Raw genomic sequence first — 13767 nt, 5'->3', positions numbered from 1 at the left:
ACAGGGACAATGGCCAGGCACCGGGTGGGCGGCTTGGCCAGAAACAGTGCCCCGCCAAATTAGGGGAAGGGAAAGTGGTGCCCAGCAGGGGAGGCTGGGAAGGGCTGGGCCCCAGCCAGGCAGCAAAGGTGGGGCCGGGAGGGACATGCCTCCCCAGCCCCATCCTGGCCCTTCCACACTCCCATAGCTCTGGCCTCCCCAGGGCCTTTGCACATGCTGTTTCCTTTGTTGGCCACGCTCTCCCCCCCACCCCGCATCCCTTCTTCTGGTGAGCCCCTCCTCTTCTGGGCTCAGCTCAGATATCAGCTCCTGCGGGAAGTCTCTCCAGTCCTTCCGTATCAGGCCAACCCCTGCTCCCCGTACACAACTGTCACCCCTCGGAATTTCCCTTAGGATCCCGTATGAAGACAATTCGATAAAGAGACGGGGGGGGGGGGTTGTCATTTGCTGCCTGACCACCTCCCACAGACACTAGGAGCCCTGTGAGGGCACGGACTGTGTCTGCCTGTCTGTGTTGTGAACCTGCCGCAAGTATGTGTCGCGAACAAGTAAATGAGCAGCTAGTTGCCTCCCTCTGTCAGCGGCGAGGGGGTGGCAAGGCAGCAAGGCAGAGCGGCCGGCGCCTAGCACAGCACTGAGCGCACAGAAGTGACAGCCACCGCGACCATGACGGGCTAAGTTCCCTGGGCCCGGAGCCTCCGTCCCCGGGGTCATTGCATTTCCGGAGGATCTCATGTGTGCCCGGGTGTGCCCGGGGGCAGTGGGAGGACCTGCCTCCTCCCTCCTGGCATTCAGCGGGGCCTCCCTGAGTGCCCCGGGGAGAAAATGACCACGGTCCTGAGTGAGAGTGATTTCAGAGGAGGGAGAGCGCCGGGAGGGTTTAGGGGGGACGCAGCTAAGCCATGAGAGTGTGGAACTCGGGGCTGGTAGTGGTTGGCGTGGCTGGTAGGGGACTCCTGAGGGCCAGGCAAGGGAGCCCCAGGGAGTGGGCACCCTGCCGTCCCCTCCCCAGAGCCCTGGGGTCCTTGTCAGCCCCGGGTCAGCCCTTCCCAGCCTCCAGCAGGGCCTACGAGGGGTCCCCACGGGGCAGTGGAGGCCGGCGCTCGGTGCCCCAGGCTGCTGCCTGCGCAGGTTCCTGGGCCTTGGTTTCCCCACCTGTGCAACGGGGGCACGGTGCCTCCTGACTGCCCTCACTCTCCGTGCTGGGCTCGGTCTCCCTGCTGACCCAGAGGTGCTGACCCAGGGGGAAAGAGCGAGCCGCTATGTGCTAAAGGCCAGCAAGCACCCAACCAGGGGGAGGGCAGCCCAAAGCCCTGTGGCCCGGTTCCAGCGCCGTCCCTGTGCCCTTGCCAGGCGGGGGCTGAGAATTTCCGTGCTGACCTCACCACCAGCGAGCGGCTCCAGATGTGGGCTGGGGATGGGGTGGGGGTCATGGGAGGGCGGCCTGGCCTGGTTGGAGACCCCCAGCAGCCAGGGCCCCATGCCTGGAATCACCCACCGGTGGGCTCAGCCGGGTGCTGGCGCTTGGGTGGGGGCGGGGACACAAGCGGACGGGGGTCTGGAAGGAGCACTGGACTGGTAAGTCCGGAGGCTGCACCCACGTTCTGGCGTCACCACCCCTCTCCGTGGGCTCTGGGAGCCTCCTTCAGTGGTCTGTCCACTGCGCCAGTGGATGCAATGATGCCTGGCTTCAGGAGGCCCAAGGAGGGTGTGCTGGCCTCTCAAATTGTCCCGTGGAACCTGTGCCCATGGCCCTGGGACCACCAAGGTGGGTCAGATCCTTCCTGAGTCGATGTCCCTGTGCTGCCTTCCCGGTGCTACTCATTCCTCAAGACCAGCTCGAGGTGCCCCCTCCTCCAGGAAGCCAACCCTCACATCCCCCATCCCACTGGATGAGGGGCTCTGAGTCCTGGTGAAATTCCTAACTGGGTGGAGACCCTGCTACCTCCTGCAGCCCGAGGAAAGTCAACAACACCCTGGGGCAAAACCGCGCATCCGGGAAAGGGAGGGGTGGCGCCTGGCGGAGCAGGTCTGTTTGCTCCCAGGGCCCAGGCTACAGCACCCAGGCCCACTGGCCAGCAAGTCAGGGCGGGGGCACTTCCCATGGCTGCCCCTGAGACCCAAAGCCTGGCTGTTGTCTGGGACTCCACAACATTGGGGTGTCCCTGCAGGGCTGGGCCAGCCACACTGGAGCTCGCTGTCTCTTTCAGTCCCCTGCCCCGGCGGGGCCCCCCCCCCCCCCCCCCCCCCCCCCACCGCCCACTACCTGCAAAGCCCCACTGCGCAAATGGGGAGGCTGAGACTCAGGGAGGGACGGCCTCTGTGCAGGGATTCTGGGGGACAAGCCCTGCTCACAGGCCCCCTGATGCCTGGCAAGGGCTCCAGGCAGCTGACGCCCAAGGTCCCGCCATCAGTGCCCCTGCTGACCCCAAAGTAAGGCGACATGGCCCAGGTTCCTGTGTCCGGCCAGAGCTGCTCTGGACCCCCTGCCCCCACCAGGGCACAGGTGCAGGGAGCTGAGGTCGGCAGGCGGAGCAGGACTGCTGAGACCAGTGCACAGCTGGGGAGACTGAGGCCCAGGGGCTACTAGCTCAAGCGTCCTGGACCCCTGAGTGCCCAGTCCCAGCACCCCATGGACAGGGGACAGGACATGGAGGAGGGGAAGCAGGACTGGGCTTCACCCTCCGGCTGGGCCACTGTGGAGGGGGTCTCCCTTCTCTGTGGTCCTTGTGTGGAGAAAGGGGCGCGGGGTTTGCGGCCTGCGGACCCCCGGCCGGCCAGGCCGGGGTGGGACGGGGCTCTAGGCAGCAGGCAGGGTGTCAGAGCCAGGACACCAAGGCAGGAAAGCTCTCTGGCAGAATCTTCCCTGCTCAGGACTGCCCCCTGCAGGCCCCGTGCCCCGCACCGCCTCCGGGTCCCTTCCCTGCCTTAGCATCGCCTCGCTCACCAGGCCTGGATGGCTCCGGGGGGAGGCCAGGCAGGGCCCCCAGGGGTCAGGGGGAGGGTGGGAACCAGGGGGTTACAGGCGCTGGGTTACCCCGGGGGACTGGGCGTCCAGGTGAGGGCCCGGCCCCCTGAGACGCGCTGGGCAGGGAAACGGCAGAGCCACACACGCGGGCCCTCGCACACAACACCTCGCACACGCACGGGCACACACGTCCCCGGACACTTGTTTGCGCAGCCACAGGATCCCACGCTCACCTGCATGCTCACCTGCACCACACTCGCAAGCTCACCTGCACACTCACCCACGCCACATGCTTGCACACTCACAGCACGCTCACCCGCAACCACACACTTGCACACCCACCTGCACGTGCACCATACGCAGAGCCCCGTGCTCCATGGACCCAGCCTGCTCCCTCTTTGGGCCAGCTCCCTGGACAGTCCAGCCGGGCAGCCCCACGGCGGCCCGGAAAGCCTGGGGAGACCCCGCCCGTCTCCCCGACATGCTCGGTGGGGATCCCAGTCCGGCCCCCTCCCCAGCTCGGCTGATAGGGGCTGGGGCACCAGGCCAGGAGGGGCGCCGGGGTGTGGGAAAGGCCCTCTCCCCACGCCGTCGGCCAGAGCCCTGGAATGCGCTGACCACAGCCCCAGCCTAATCCCAGCACAGGGCCCCATGGGGCCAGCTGGAGGCCGCAGCGGGCAGCCAGGGGAGGCTGGGCCGGGCTGGGGGGCACAGGCTCAGCCCCCAGAAGACCCAGGCAGGCTTGGCAGGCTGCCTCCCCTCCCCCCACCTCACTTGAGCAGAGATGAGAGTCTGGGTCCCTGGGAGCCTGGAGGAAGAGGCTGGGGGTGGGGGCAGAAGCCGCTTTCCTGGGACCCCTCCGAAGGACCCTAAAAAGGGAAGTGGGGTGGGGAGGGGGCCAGGGCCAGCTACCCTGTCTCTCTTACTGGAAAGACGGACCTGCTGATAATGGGGACCGAAGCAGGGGGTGGGGCAGGGAGGGGCGGAGCCTCCTGTCGCCCGTCCCAGGGGTGGGGCTCCTACACCTCGCCCAGCCCGCCTGCCCCCCTGCCTATATGCCCTCGCTCATGCTCCCCACCCACAGAAGGTGGTGAGATGGCATTGCAGGTGGGTGAGAAGGGAGCGGGCCCAGGCGGGGGTGGGGGAGACTCCCCGAGTCCCCGGCGTCCTCCCCAGGCCTGCAGGCTAGGAGGGCCCCCACCCTCCCGCCAGGAAGGAACGTTGCTCAGAGAGCCAAGGTCCTGGGGAACAGCACATGCTGGGGCCCCCTGGACAAGTGGAGTACACCCTGTCCCCCCTTTTGCACGCAGTTTGAAGCCTTCTGTGCAGGGGGCCTGGCCCCGGGCTGGAGCCTGCTGGTCCAGGGACACTCTGACTCTGGAGAGGACAAGTAAGGTCCCCCGCCCTCCCCGGGCCCCCCCCCCCTTGGCCTTGGGTGGGTGACCTCCCAGTCGTCTGCTGTCTCACAACCCCCATGACACCCACATAGGTTTGAGATCAACTTCCTGTCTGAGGCGGGGGACATTGCCTTCCACGTCAAGCCCCGCTTCTCCAGCGCCACCATGGTGGGCAACACCTTCCAGGGTGGCCGCTGGGGCCAGGAGGAGGTGTCCGGCGTCTTCCCGCTGGTGCTGGGGGAGCCCTTTGAGGTGCCGGGGGCAGGGGAGGGGAGGCCCGTGGGTTTAAGGGAGCCCTGGGGGAGGCCGGGAGGCTGGGCTCGGGGGTACCTGTGGAGGCATCTGGGCTGTCTGGCTGCTTTGCGCCAGATGTCCTGTGCCCCCGGCTCATCATGGATGTTGACGGGGAGACGGCCAGCTGGAAGTCTCACTGCTGGGTGTGGGTGGGAGCACTTCTCAGAGAGAGGAGGGGGCCCAGAGCTCCCATCCGGGGCCCGCCTGCGTGATGGGGCTGGTGAGGGGACCTGTGGGTCACCGGCCTCCCGTCCCCAGATGGAGGTGAGCTCAGATGCGGAGCACTTCCACGTCCACGCCCAGGACCACAAGGTGCTACAGTTCGCACACCGCCACCGGCCGCTGGCGGGCATCACCCGGGTACAGGTGCTGAGTGACCACCGCCTGGCCCAGGTGGAGCTGGCCAGGAGGGACCTGAGTTGGTGGTAACGCACCCGCACGCCCCAGCCACCCAGCTCCGCCCCCTGCCCAGCACAGCAGGGACTGTGCTGGGCATCCTTGTCCCCAGGACCCATCAGGCCCCATCAGCCTGGGAGGGAGGCTGTGGGCTTAGTCCCCCAGCCCCGCTGCCCCTTGCCTCTGCAAGCCCGAGGTGGCGGGGCCCACTGTCCACATCCCACCCCCGAGGCCGCGCTCGGGTCTGGGCGGGGGCTGAGGCGGGTGTCTTGGATATTTGCAGGGATGGGGGCCACTGAGCTGCGCCTGAAGTCCCCGGAGGGAGCCTAAGCCATCAGCTGTCTCCTGTCCCTGGAGCCCACCCTGGGGGGGGGGGGGGGGGGGTGGTGTGTGCTTCTGGGCCCCTCCTCTCTCCACCTCCACCTTCAATAAAGTTTGAGCAGGCTGCAGGGGCTTGGCTGCTATAAGGGGGATGGGACGGGGTGAGGTGGGTGATGGCTGCAGCCCTAGACAACCCCCCCCCGAGATGGGGGCAGGGGTGTTCCCCGAGACCTCCGCCCTGGGGATGGTCTGACCCCTCGCCTCTTCCCCTCTTCCCTTGGGAGTGGTGTCAGATGACATCAGAGGACAGGGGGCTCCTGGCCAGCTGCCCTTGCAAGGCCACTGGGCACGCAGCCCTGTGGCTCAGCCTGGGGGCGCATCCTGCCCAGTGAGGACAGTCTGCTGGGAGGTCCGTAGCCTCCTCGCCCTGCTTCCTGTTGTGGGGAAGGAAGGAGTCTTTCCTGTTTCTCCTCGTCCCACCTGGAAATGAGACGTGCTCCCAGCCCTGCTCTGTGTGTGTGTGTGTGTGTGTGTGTGTGTGTGTGTGTGTGTGTGTCTGAAAATGGGGGGGGGGCAGAGGGGGAGAGGAAGGGAGGGAGCCCTGGAGGGCCGCGTCTGGGGACACTGAGTGCAGCTGGCCGTCCTCCAGGGCTGGCTTCAGACCCAGCTCATGTATCTACGCATACATGCGTCTCCTTACCTATCGACTTATCATCTATCTACTGTCTGTTTATCCATCTATCTGAATTAAATAGGTGATGTCACAGCCCAGGATGAGGCTTAACAAGTAATTAGCCTGTACCAGCGAGTTATTTAAAGAAAAGCAGGTCAGGGTAGCAGACGGGAAGGCTGAGCAGTTCAGGCCCTGGACTTCGGAACCTGCTGCCTGGATCTGAGTTCCAGCCCCGCTGCCCTGATGTGTGACCTTGGGCAAGTTCCTGAACTTCGGGGGACAACAGGAGCCCTCCGCTCATAGGGAATCGTCAGGGAGGCTCAGATGAGCTGTTTCAGGAGAAGCACTGGCTGGCCGGCCGGCACTTGTCAGACTGTCACCTGCTACAGAATTCCAGACACCACGTGCATCTGGCCTTCTGAGGTTTTCTAGACAGGGACACTGAGACTAGTGTGGAGAAGTTGGCAGCGGGGTAGGGCCCAGAGAGGGGACAGCCCAGCGGCCTGACTCGCTGCCGTCCTGAGCTGAGGGGCCGTCTCGGCCCCCCCACCCCCAGGTGAGACAATGGTGGCCCCAGACTCCAGGGGTGCTGCTTCCTTCCTGTCTCCGTGCACTTCCCTGCCTGTGGCCACAGCCCAGCTGGCCCAGGAGCCCCTTCCCGCCCCGCCCCCCGCCCCCCGCCTGGGGGAGGCCTGGTGTTTTGTGTTACCTGGGAAGCTGGGGGCCGGCAGGCCAACATGCACCCTGGGGAGGACTGGGGTGGCGGGAAGGGGGTCACCCACGTGTCTGCATCTGTGATCGGGCCAGGCCGCTTCTGCTCCTGGGGACTCTGTGCCCAGCGACGGCGGCTTCCCTGCTCAAGGTGCCAGGCCCCTGCTTTGTGACCTGAGCTGGCTGCACACCCTCTCTGGGCCTCAGTTTCCCTGCAGACAAAAGGCTCCCCTCATGGGGAAGAGTTGTCTCCCCAGTAGCAATGCAAGGTGGGAGGGGGGAAAAGTAAAAGACGATGCCAGGCTGTCTTTTCCTGTGGGGGGTGGGAGGGAGCACTGGGCCCGGGGATGGCCTGAGGCTCAGAGTCAGACGCCGCGTGCGAGTTTTGCTGGGCTCTACCAAGGGCCCGGCCCGCGCTGTCTCCCAAGATCTGGGCCCAACGGGCTCAGAGAGGTCCAGTTACTTGACGAAGCTTGCTCAGCAAATGAGGGGTGAAGCCAAAAAATCCAGGTCTGACAGATCTGACGCATATGCATGCGTGTGCACATGCATGCACACGCACACACACACTCTGCCCCTCAACCGCTGGTCTGAGCTGAGTCAGCTTTGAATCAGCCCTTCGTCCACTCCAGGCTACAAGCTGCCAGGGGGCAATTCGGACCACAGGGCGCCAGACCCACTGCGTTCCTGAGCCTCAGTCTCCCCTCTGGGAAAGGGGGTGCTGGGAGCTGTGATCTCAGAGGGTCCTGCTGTAGGGGTGGCACACCCTCTTCTGTCTTGACTCCCCCCTGCCCTCTGCACACCGTGTGTAGGTGCCTGTCTGGCCTGTCTGTAACTGTGTCCCATTGTAGCGTGGCAGTCCCGTGGCCGGTCCCTCAGCTCAGATGATAACTCCTCTGGGAAGGCCTCCCTGATCTCCACTTGCCTCTATTCCCCACCCCCCGTCACACTGCCTCTTCTCGGGGTCGGGGACCAGGTCTCAGCCCAGCACCCAGCCCTGGCCACCCCAGAGCACAGCGAGCTCTGGGCATATTTGCTGAATGAATGAATAAGTGGAGAAGTGAATAACGGACTTGAGGAACATCACTCAGACACTTGGACAAGTGAGAGACATCACCCCCCAGCAGGGGCCACAGAGTCATATGGGCTTCCATTGAAGCTGGTCCCTGAACTCAAGAGCTGAGAACAAACGCGATCCCCTCCCCGACCTTTGGCTTCATCCGTCCCCTTGCTCATCGGTCTCTTCCAATCCTGGGACTCACGGTGCTGTCTCTGCCTCAGGGCCTTTGCACCAGCTCCTCCTTGTCGCTCTGCCCCAGGACTCAGCCTGGCTTGCTCCTTTTCACTCTCCAGGCCTCCATCCCAAGTGGCACGTTTTGGTCCCGGGATTTCCCACGTCACAGGGCCCCCAGCAACCTCCCCCCGCCGACATTCAGTGCCAGGACACAGCCAGCTGGGCGGGATGCTCACCACAGGATTCCTCACACCTGAAGCAATGCGTGGCACATCGTACACACCAACAAATATCTGCTAAGTTAGTGAATACGTGGGACCAGGCCCCGCCTAAACCTTTCCAGGGACAGGCAGGTCATGACCCACCACGTCAGCCCGTTTCCCTGGTGACTGGAAGCGAATTCTAGCGTCGACTTAAACCTGCTCTTCCCCCCCCCCCCCTGCATCTCTGTCCCTCCTCTGTGCCACAACAGAGGCTCCTTGGAAGGAGGACACACATTCCTTGATGCCTTTCAGAGACCCTAAGACATCAGCAGGGTGGTGCACTCAAGCCAAAGGAGTTGAAAGAGGTCAATCGGAGCAGTCCCCTGCTCTGGGAAAACAGAGCCTAATCTCTCAGAGGACCCGTTTCCTTCTCCATTGTGTGTGTGTGTGTGTGTGTGTGTGTGTGTGTGTGTGTGTAGGGGGACTCACTGGGCCTGGCCTGTCTGGGGAAGCACAGAAGCCTTGGCGAGGAGGAAGTGGCCCCTGGAGGTTTGGGTCTACGGGTCCACAGGCTTCGGATGCCACTGGATGGCCTAATGTACCAGCCCTCTGGATGGTGGAGGAGAGAGTGCAAATGGCCACGGGCCCACGTGACTACGTGAGGCCGGTGGGTGCAGGCAATAGGGGCTGGTGAGGTCTGTGGCTACCAGGAAGGTGCATACTCCACCACACTCAGCCCCTTCCACCCGTGCACAGGGAAGCGTGCAAGTGAGCAGATCTTCTGGGTTTAAAAGATCTGAAGTTAACTTATCTGAAATCTGTTTTTAAATACTGGCCTCTATGGTGAGGCCTACAGCCAGCATTGACTTCTAAGCAAGGTCCCAGGGGCAGTCAGTTCGAGCCTTTGGTCTAAAGCCAACGTTTGTCCTGCTTTGCCTCACCTGGACACCCCAGGGTGGGGAGGGCCTTCCAGGCCCCCCCCCCCCAAGTCCAGCCCCTTCCTTGAACCTCTTGGGCCCCATGAGAAACAGACCACCCAGCAGAGGGCGCTCCAGACACGGGTCTTCCCCATCCCCAAATCCAAGCCGCAAAGACCCACTCTTAGTTTCCCCAGAATGAGAGCCTGGGCCTGGAGGGCATTGAGAACGGCGAGGCCCCACCTGCGTAATTCGCTGTGGAACCCGGGACCTGGCACGGCCTGGAGGATGGAACGCATAGATGGGGCGGCTGCGAGCACAGGAGATGTGGTCTGCCTGAGCCCCTCCACTGCCTGCGTGCTGAGCTGCTCCCTGCCAGGCCGTGGATGTCTCCTCTTCTTTCAAGTTCAGTTACAACCACTCTGGCCCCGTATGGCTCCCATGATGCTGAGCTCTGACCATGTGTCATCACGGCCCAGGAGGGCTGGGGCTACCAGGGCAATGTGCTTGGGGCAGAGGTGGCCTCGAGTGGCCAACCCATCACTACCTCTGGCCCCAGGGCAGTCCCTGTGAGAGGGAAGGGCTCTTAGGCTCCAGGACCCCCATCACCGGGGCCCTGCAGGTGTCCACACCAGAAGTCCCGCGCAGTCGGAGACTTGAGTCTCCCTCGGGCATCTCGGGGGCGGGGGGGGGGGGGGGGGACCGGGCCGGGGAGCGGGCTCCAGGGACCTGGCGAGGGGACGGCAGGCTGAAGTGCCCGTCTGCATCAATGTGCATTTTCAACCCCGCCCTGACATTTTGTCATGAAAACTTTCAAACATGTGGAAGCTGGAAGTGGCTTTCAGCGAACCCCCGTAAACACGCTGTCTGGATACAGAAATAACGCCGTCTCCACCGCCTCCCCCCGGCCAGCAGTCCTGGGTGTCCGCGCGCTTCAACTCTGCCCTGCACCCGGACCTCCCAGCACACACATCCTTAACTAGCGTCCAGTATTCTTTCACGCTTCTTTTTTGAAACCTGGTTTCTTCTTCTCCAAAATGGGGTAACGGCTGCCTCCATAAGCCTGGGGGCTGTGGGGCCCTGGGGCGGCCGGGCGGGGGACGCTTGGTGCACTGAGAGGGGCAAGCGGGGCAAGGTGTGAACAACAGCGGGGGGCGGCGGTAGGACCTGGATGCCGGTCTCAGCTCCCTCCCCACCCGGCCTGGGCCCCCAGCCCTCGGCCACTGGTCATCAGGCAGCACAGGCACAGGCCACGAGTGGGGCAGGCGGGCCTCCCAAGCTCCCTCCTTCCGGACTCCAGACTCCACAGGCCCAGCCGCTGGAGCTGTCTTTTCAGCACCAAGCAGCCCTTTGCTCCGGAGGCACAGTACGACCCCGGGGTGCCCTCCCATTCTCCCCCCTGCCCCCAAGGTGGCCGCAGAGACTCCCGGGCAGGAGGACGTGAGCTGCAGGACCCAGGGGGAGGGGACGCTGGGGCACTTGGAGCACATGTGCGGGTGGGGCTGGGGGAGGGACCCTGGGCAGGAGGGACCCCGGAAGGAGGGGTTGGGGCAGGGGTTGCGGCTTCTACCCAGTGCCTGAGGCAGGTGATGCCTGGGGTAGAGGTGAAAGCGGGCCAAGCAGGGTGGCCGAGATGGGGGATGGCACGTGGGGGGGTTCTCATCTTGGGGATACTTGCCAGAGGATCGTGTCCTCTCTGCACCTGGGCACTGAGGTCCTTTTCCCTTGGGAGCGGTCCTCCTGGATGAGACCCAAAGGCTTCCCCCCTCTGCCCTGTCCCCAGGACTGCCGGGCAGGTGGAGGCGGGTAGACAAAAAGGGAGCACAGCACCCCCTGTTCACACCCCTTCTCTGCAGGGCACCCCAGGTGCAGTGCCAGTGCACCACGGATGTCACCGAGGGAGCCCGGTGCGCTGACCCCCAGCTGACTGGGTGGAGCCCACAGCCCTGGCTCTTGGGGGCTCGACGGTTCTCCTCCAGGAGGTGGTGCTGGTATGGATGCCTGACCCTGGGGTCGTCCCCTCTGGCCGGTGGCCTGGTGGGACCCGGGGACAAGGCTTGTCAGGCCAGGGAGGTCCGTGGAGGGTGGGGTCCTACAGACAGCGGGGCCAGGCTCCCAGGGCTCAGGAGAGCAAGCGTCCTTTTGAAACACTCAGCAATGACCTCACTTATCCTCACAAGAGCCCTATGTGGTGGTCTTCGCAGATGAGGGGTTTCACACACAGGGAGGGGAGGCATCTGCCCAAGGTCACACAGCATGTCTGTGGCAAAGCTGGGATTTGAACCCAGGCAATTTCACGCCAGAGTCTTCTAGATATTAGGGTGGTTGTAGTTGGAAATATTCAGTGCTGATTTTATTGTTTTCCTCCTTACTTAAAAAAAAAAAATGAGGTCTGAAGTTTGCAAACATGGCTTTGTAAACAGTTTTTGGGGAGACTCTGACCCCCATGGCTGAAGAGGAGTTGGTTACTCTGCATCCTGGCAGAGGCCCCACACTTCGTGGGAAGGGGGCAGAGCCAGTGGCCAAGGCACATCCAGGCTGTGAGAGAGCCCGGGGAAGCCCAGAGGGGACCCTGCGTTCTCTGGCCAGCTGCCTGGAACATCCCGGAACTTGGAGAGGCAGCCTCCTTCCGGGGGCACCAAGGCCCTGCACCTTGTGGGGCTCCGCACAGAGGGAGAGGGCGTGGGGGTGTGTGGAGAGGCTCCTTGTGCGGGGAAGGCACCGCCAGCAGGCACAGTGAGCCAGGCCGTGCTCCCACCCAAACCTGAAACCAGGTTTCAGGACCCTGGAAACAGCGCCCCTACCCTCGCGTCAACCTCACCCCCCTCTCCAGCCACGAGTCCGCTTCTTTTCAGTATGCGCTGCCCTCCCTGACAGCCAGCCATTCTGAGCCCGCACGGGACCAGTTCCAGCCCGCGGGACAAAGCTGTAACCGGGGCCGCAGGCCGGGCTGGCCCTGGACAGGCAGTCGGTGCTGCTGCCTTGCAGGGCCCTTCACCATGGTTACGGCCCACCCGCAGCTCCACTCAGAGGCGGGCATTGTTTGGGCGCCAGAGTGTGGCAAGTGCCCAGGAGACCGGGCTGGCACAATGGCCTTGGCGTGTCTTCGGCCGTGGACGTGTAGCTGAGCACTTTCCCACGCTCCAGCGTCTCGGCAGCTCTGGGAAGGTGAGTGCACCCTGGCTTGGTGGATGGGGAAACGGAGGCCTGGAGAAGTGCATCCGAGAGTCTGGGGCAGCCTTGGGACAAGGCTCCGAGTCAGGGCTTGCAGCGACCAGGCACTGGGGCGGGCGGGGGGCACGCCCACCCTGTGCCGGGCAGCACTGGCACAATGTCAGGGTTACTCTGACCTGGACCACGAGCACGTGTGAGCCAACACCGGTGGCTCAGCAGTCCCTCCCGCACTCTGTGCTCCTGTCCCCAGGCAGGGAGAGCACACGCTGTTTGCACAGTGTTGCCTCCAAACCTTTGCCCCACTGACCGCTCTGCCCATACACCCTTCTCTCCACTGTCTCCCTGAAAACTGTCACCTTCCTTAATTCCTCCCCATCCAGAGGGAGGGGACACGGTTTCATCTGCCCCTTTCGCAGCACACGCCAGCTTTCCTTTGGAGCCCTGCCCTGCCCTGCGCGGTGTGGTGCTGGAGTGTGGACGATCCCGGGTCTGCCCTCCCCTCTCAGAGACTGAAGGCACCTGCAGGGTCTTCTGGCTGCACCCTTCTTCTCACCGCCCAGATCAGCAAGGGCAGGCTGCTTGACGCCTCTGTTTCCCAGACTCGGGTCTTGAACAAAGTTTGCAAGGACGGGGCTGTTGCATGCACCTGCTGGCCCGTGGCCGCCACCAGTTCACGAGCAAACCGGGGAGAAAAGTACGTGACAGCAAGAGGAAAAGAATCCTCACATGTTCAGGAGCGAAAGGATCAGCAGCTCGCATCTCATCAGAAACCAGAGAAGCCGGTGAAGACAGTGAGAATGAGTTGGTCAGAGTGCTCAAGGGAGGAAAAAAGAAGCCAACCCAGAATCTCATATCCAGCAAAACTATCGTTCAAAAATGATGATGCAGTAAAACCATTCCCAGGTGTGAAAAGTCTAAGGGAATTCGTTGCTAGCGGACCTTCTCACAATAAATGCTAGAAGTCCTCCAGGCTGCACAGAAGTGACATAAGGTGGTAGCCCGAATCCACAGACAGAATGAAAAGTGCTGGGGGTGATAACTGAGCGCATCAACGTACGAGACCACGTACATACGTCTCCCTGATGTAGTGGATCGCCAACAGCACGGGGCAGTGGGGAGAGATGGAGTTACAAGCAGCAAAGTTTCTAGGTTTTACTGGAAAGAAGTCAGTATTTAAAAAAAAATTTTAAACATGTTTTTACTTATTTTTGAGAGAGAGAGAGAGAAAGAGCACGAGTGGGGGAGGGGCACAGAGAGAGGGAGACAGAGAATCCGAAGCAGGCTCCAGGCTCCGAGCTGTCAGCACAGAGCCCGACGCGGGGCTCGAACTCACAGGCTGTGAGATCATGACCTGAGCCGAAGTTGGACGCTTAACCGACGGAGCCACCCAGGCACCCCTGGAATGAAGTCAGTGCTAATCAGAAAGAGACTGTGATGGGAGGCGCGTGCAATCCCCAGGGCGATCGCTATGAGAAAAAA

The 13767-nt window shown here is 63.1% G+C and overlaps 1 protein-coding gene across 2 annotated transcripts; it reads left to right on the top strand.

Annotated features, from left to right (window-relative positions):
• Positions 1–3995: 3995 nt before the first annotated feature.
• On the top strand, positions 3996–5504 carry GRIFIN (galectin-related inter-fiber protein). 2 transcript variants are annotated; one of them, XM_040455736.1, is made up of 5 exons: positions 3996–4075; positions 4279–4358; positions 4458–4617; positions 4918–5052; positions 5339–5504. In XM_040455736.1, exons 1-5 carry the CDS (start codon positions 4064–4066, stop codon positions 5363–5365), a joined length of 414 nt encoding a protein of 137 aa, XP_040311670.1. In that variant the 5' UTR covers positions 3996–4063; the 3' UTR covers positions 5366–5504. The 2 variants fall into 2 exon arrangements, with proteins under 2 accessions (XP_040311670.1, XP_040311669.1); XM_040455735.1 differs by having other exon boundaries at positions 4002–4075; positions 4918–5084.
• Positions 5505–13767: the final 8263 nt, after the last annotated feature.

Source organism: Herpailurus yagouaroundi, unplaced genomic scaffold (genome assembly GCF_014898765.1).
Source record: "Herpailurus yagouaroundi ecotype Mexico unplaced genomic scaffold, PumYag 216, whole genome shotgun sequence".
NCBI classification, from domain to species: domain Eukaryota; kingdom Metazoa; phylum Chordata; class Mammalia; order Carnivora; family Felidae; genus Herpailurus; species Herpailurus yagouaroundi.
This window is presented reverse-complemented; position numbering and strand designations above follow the sequence as displayed.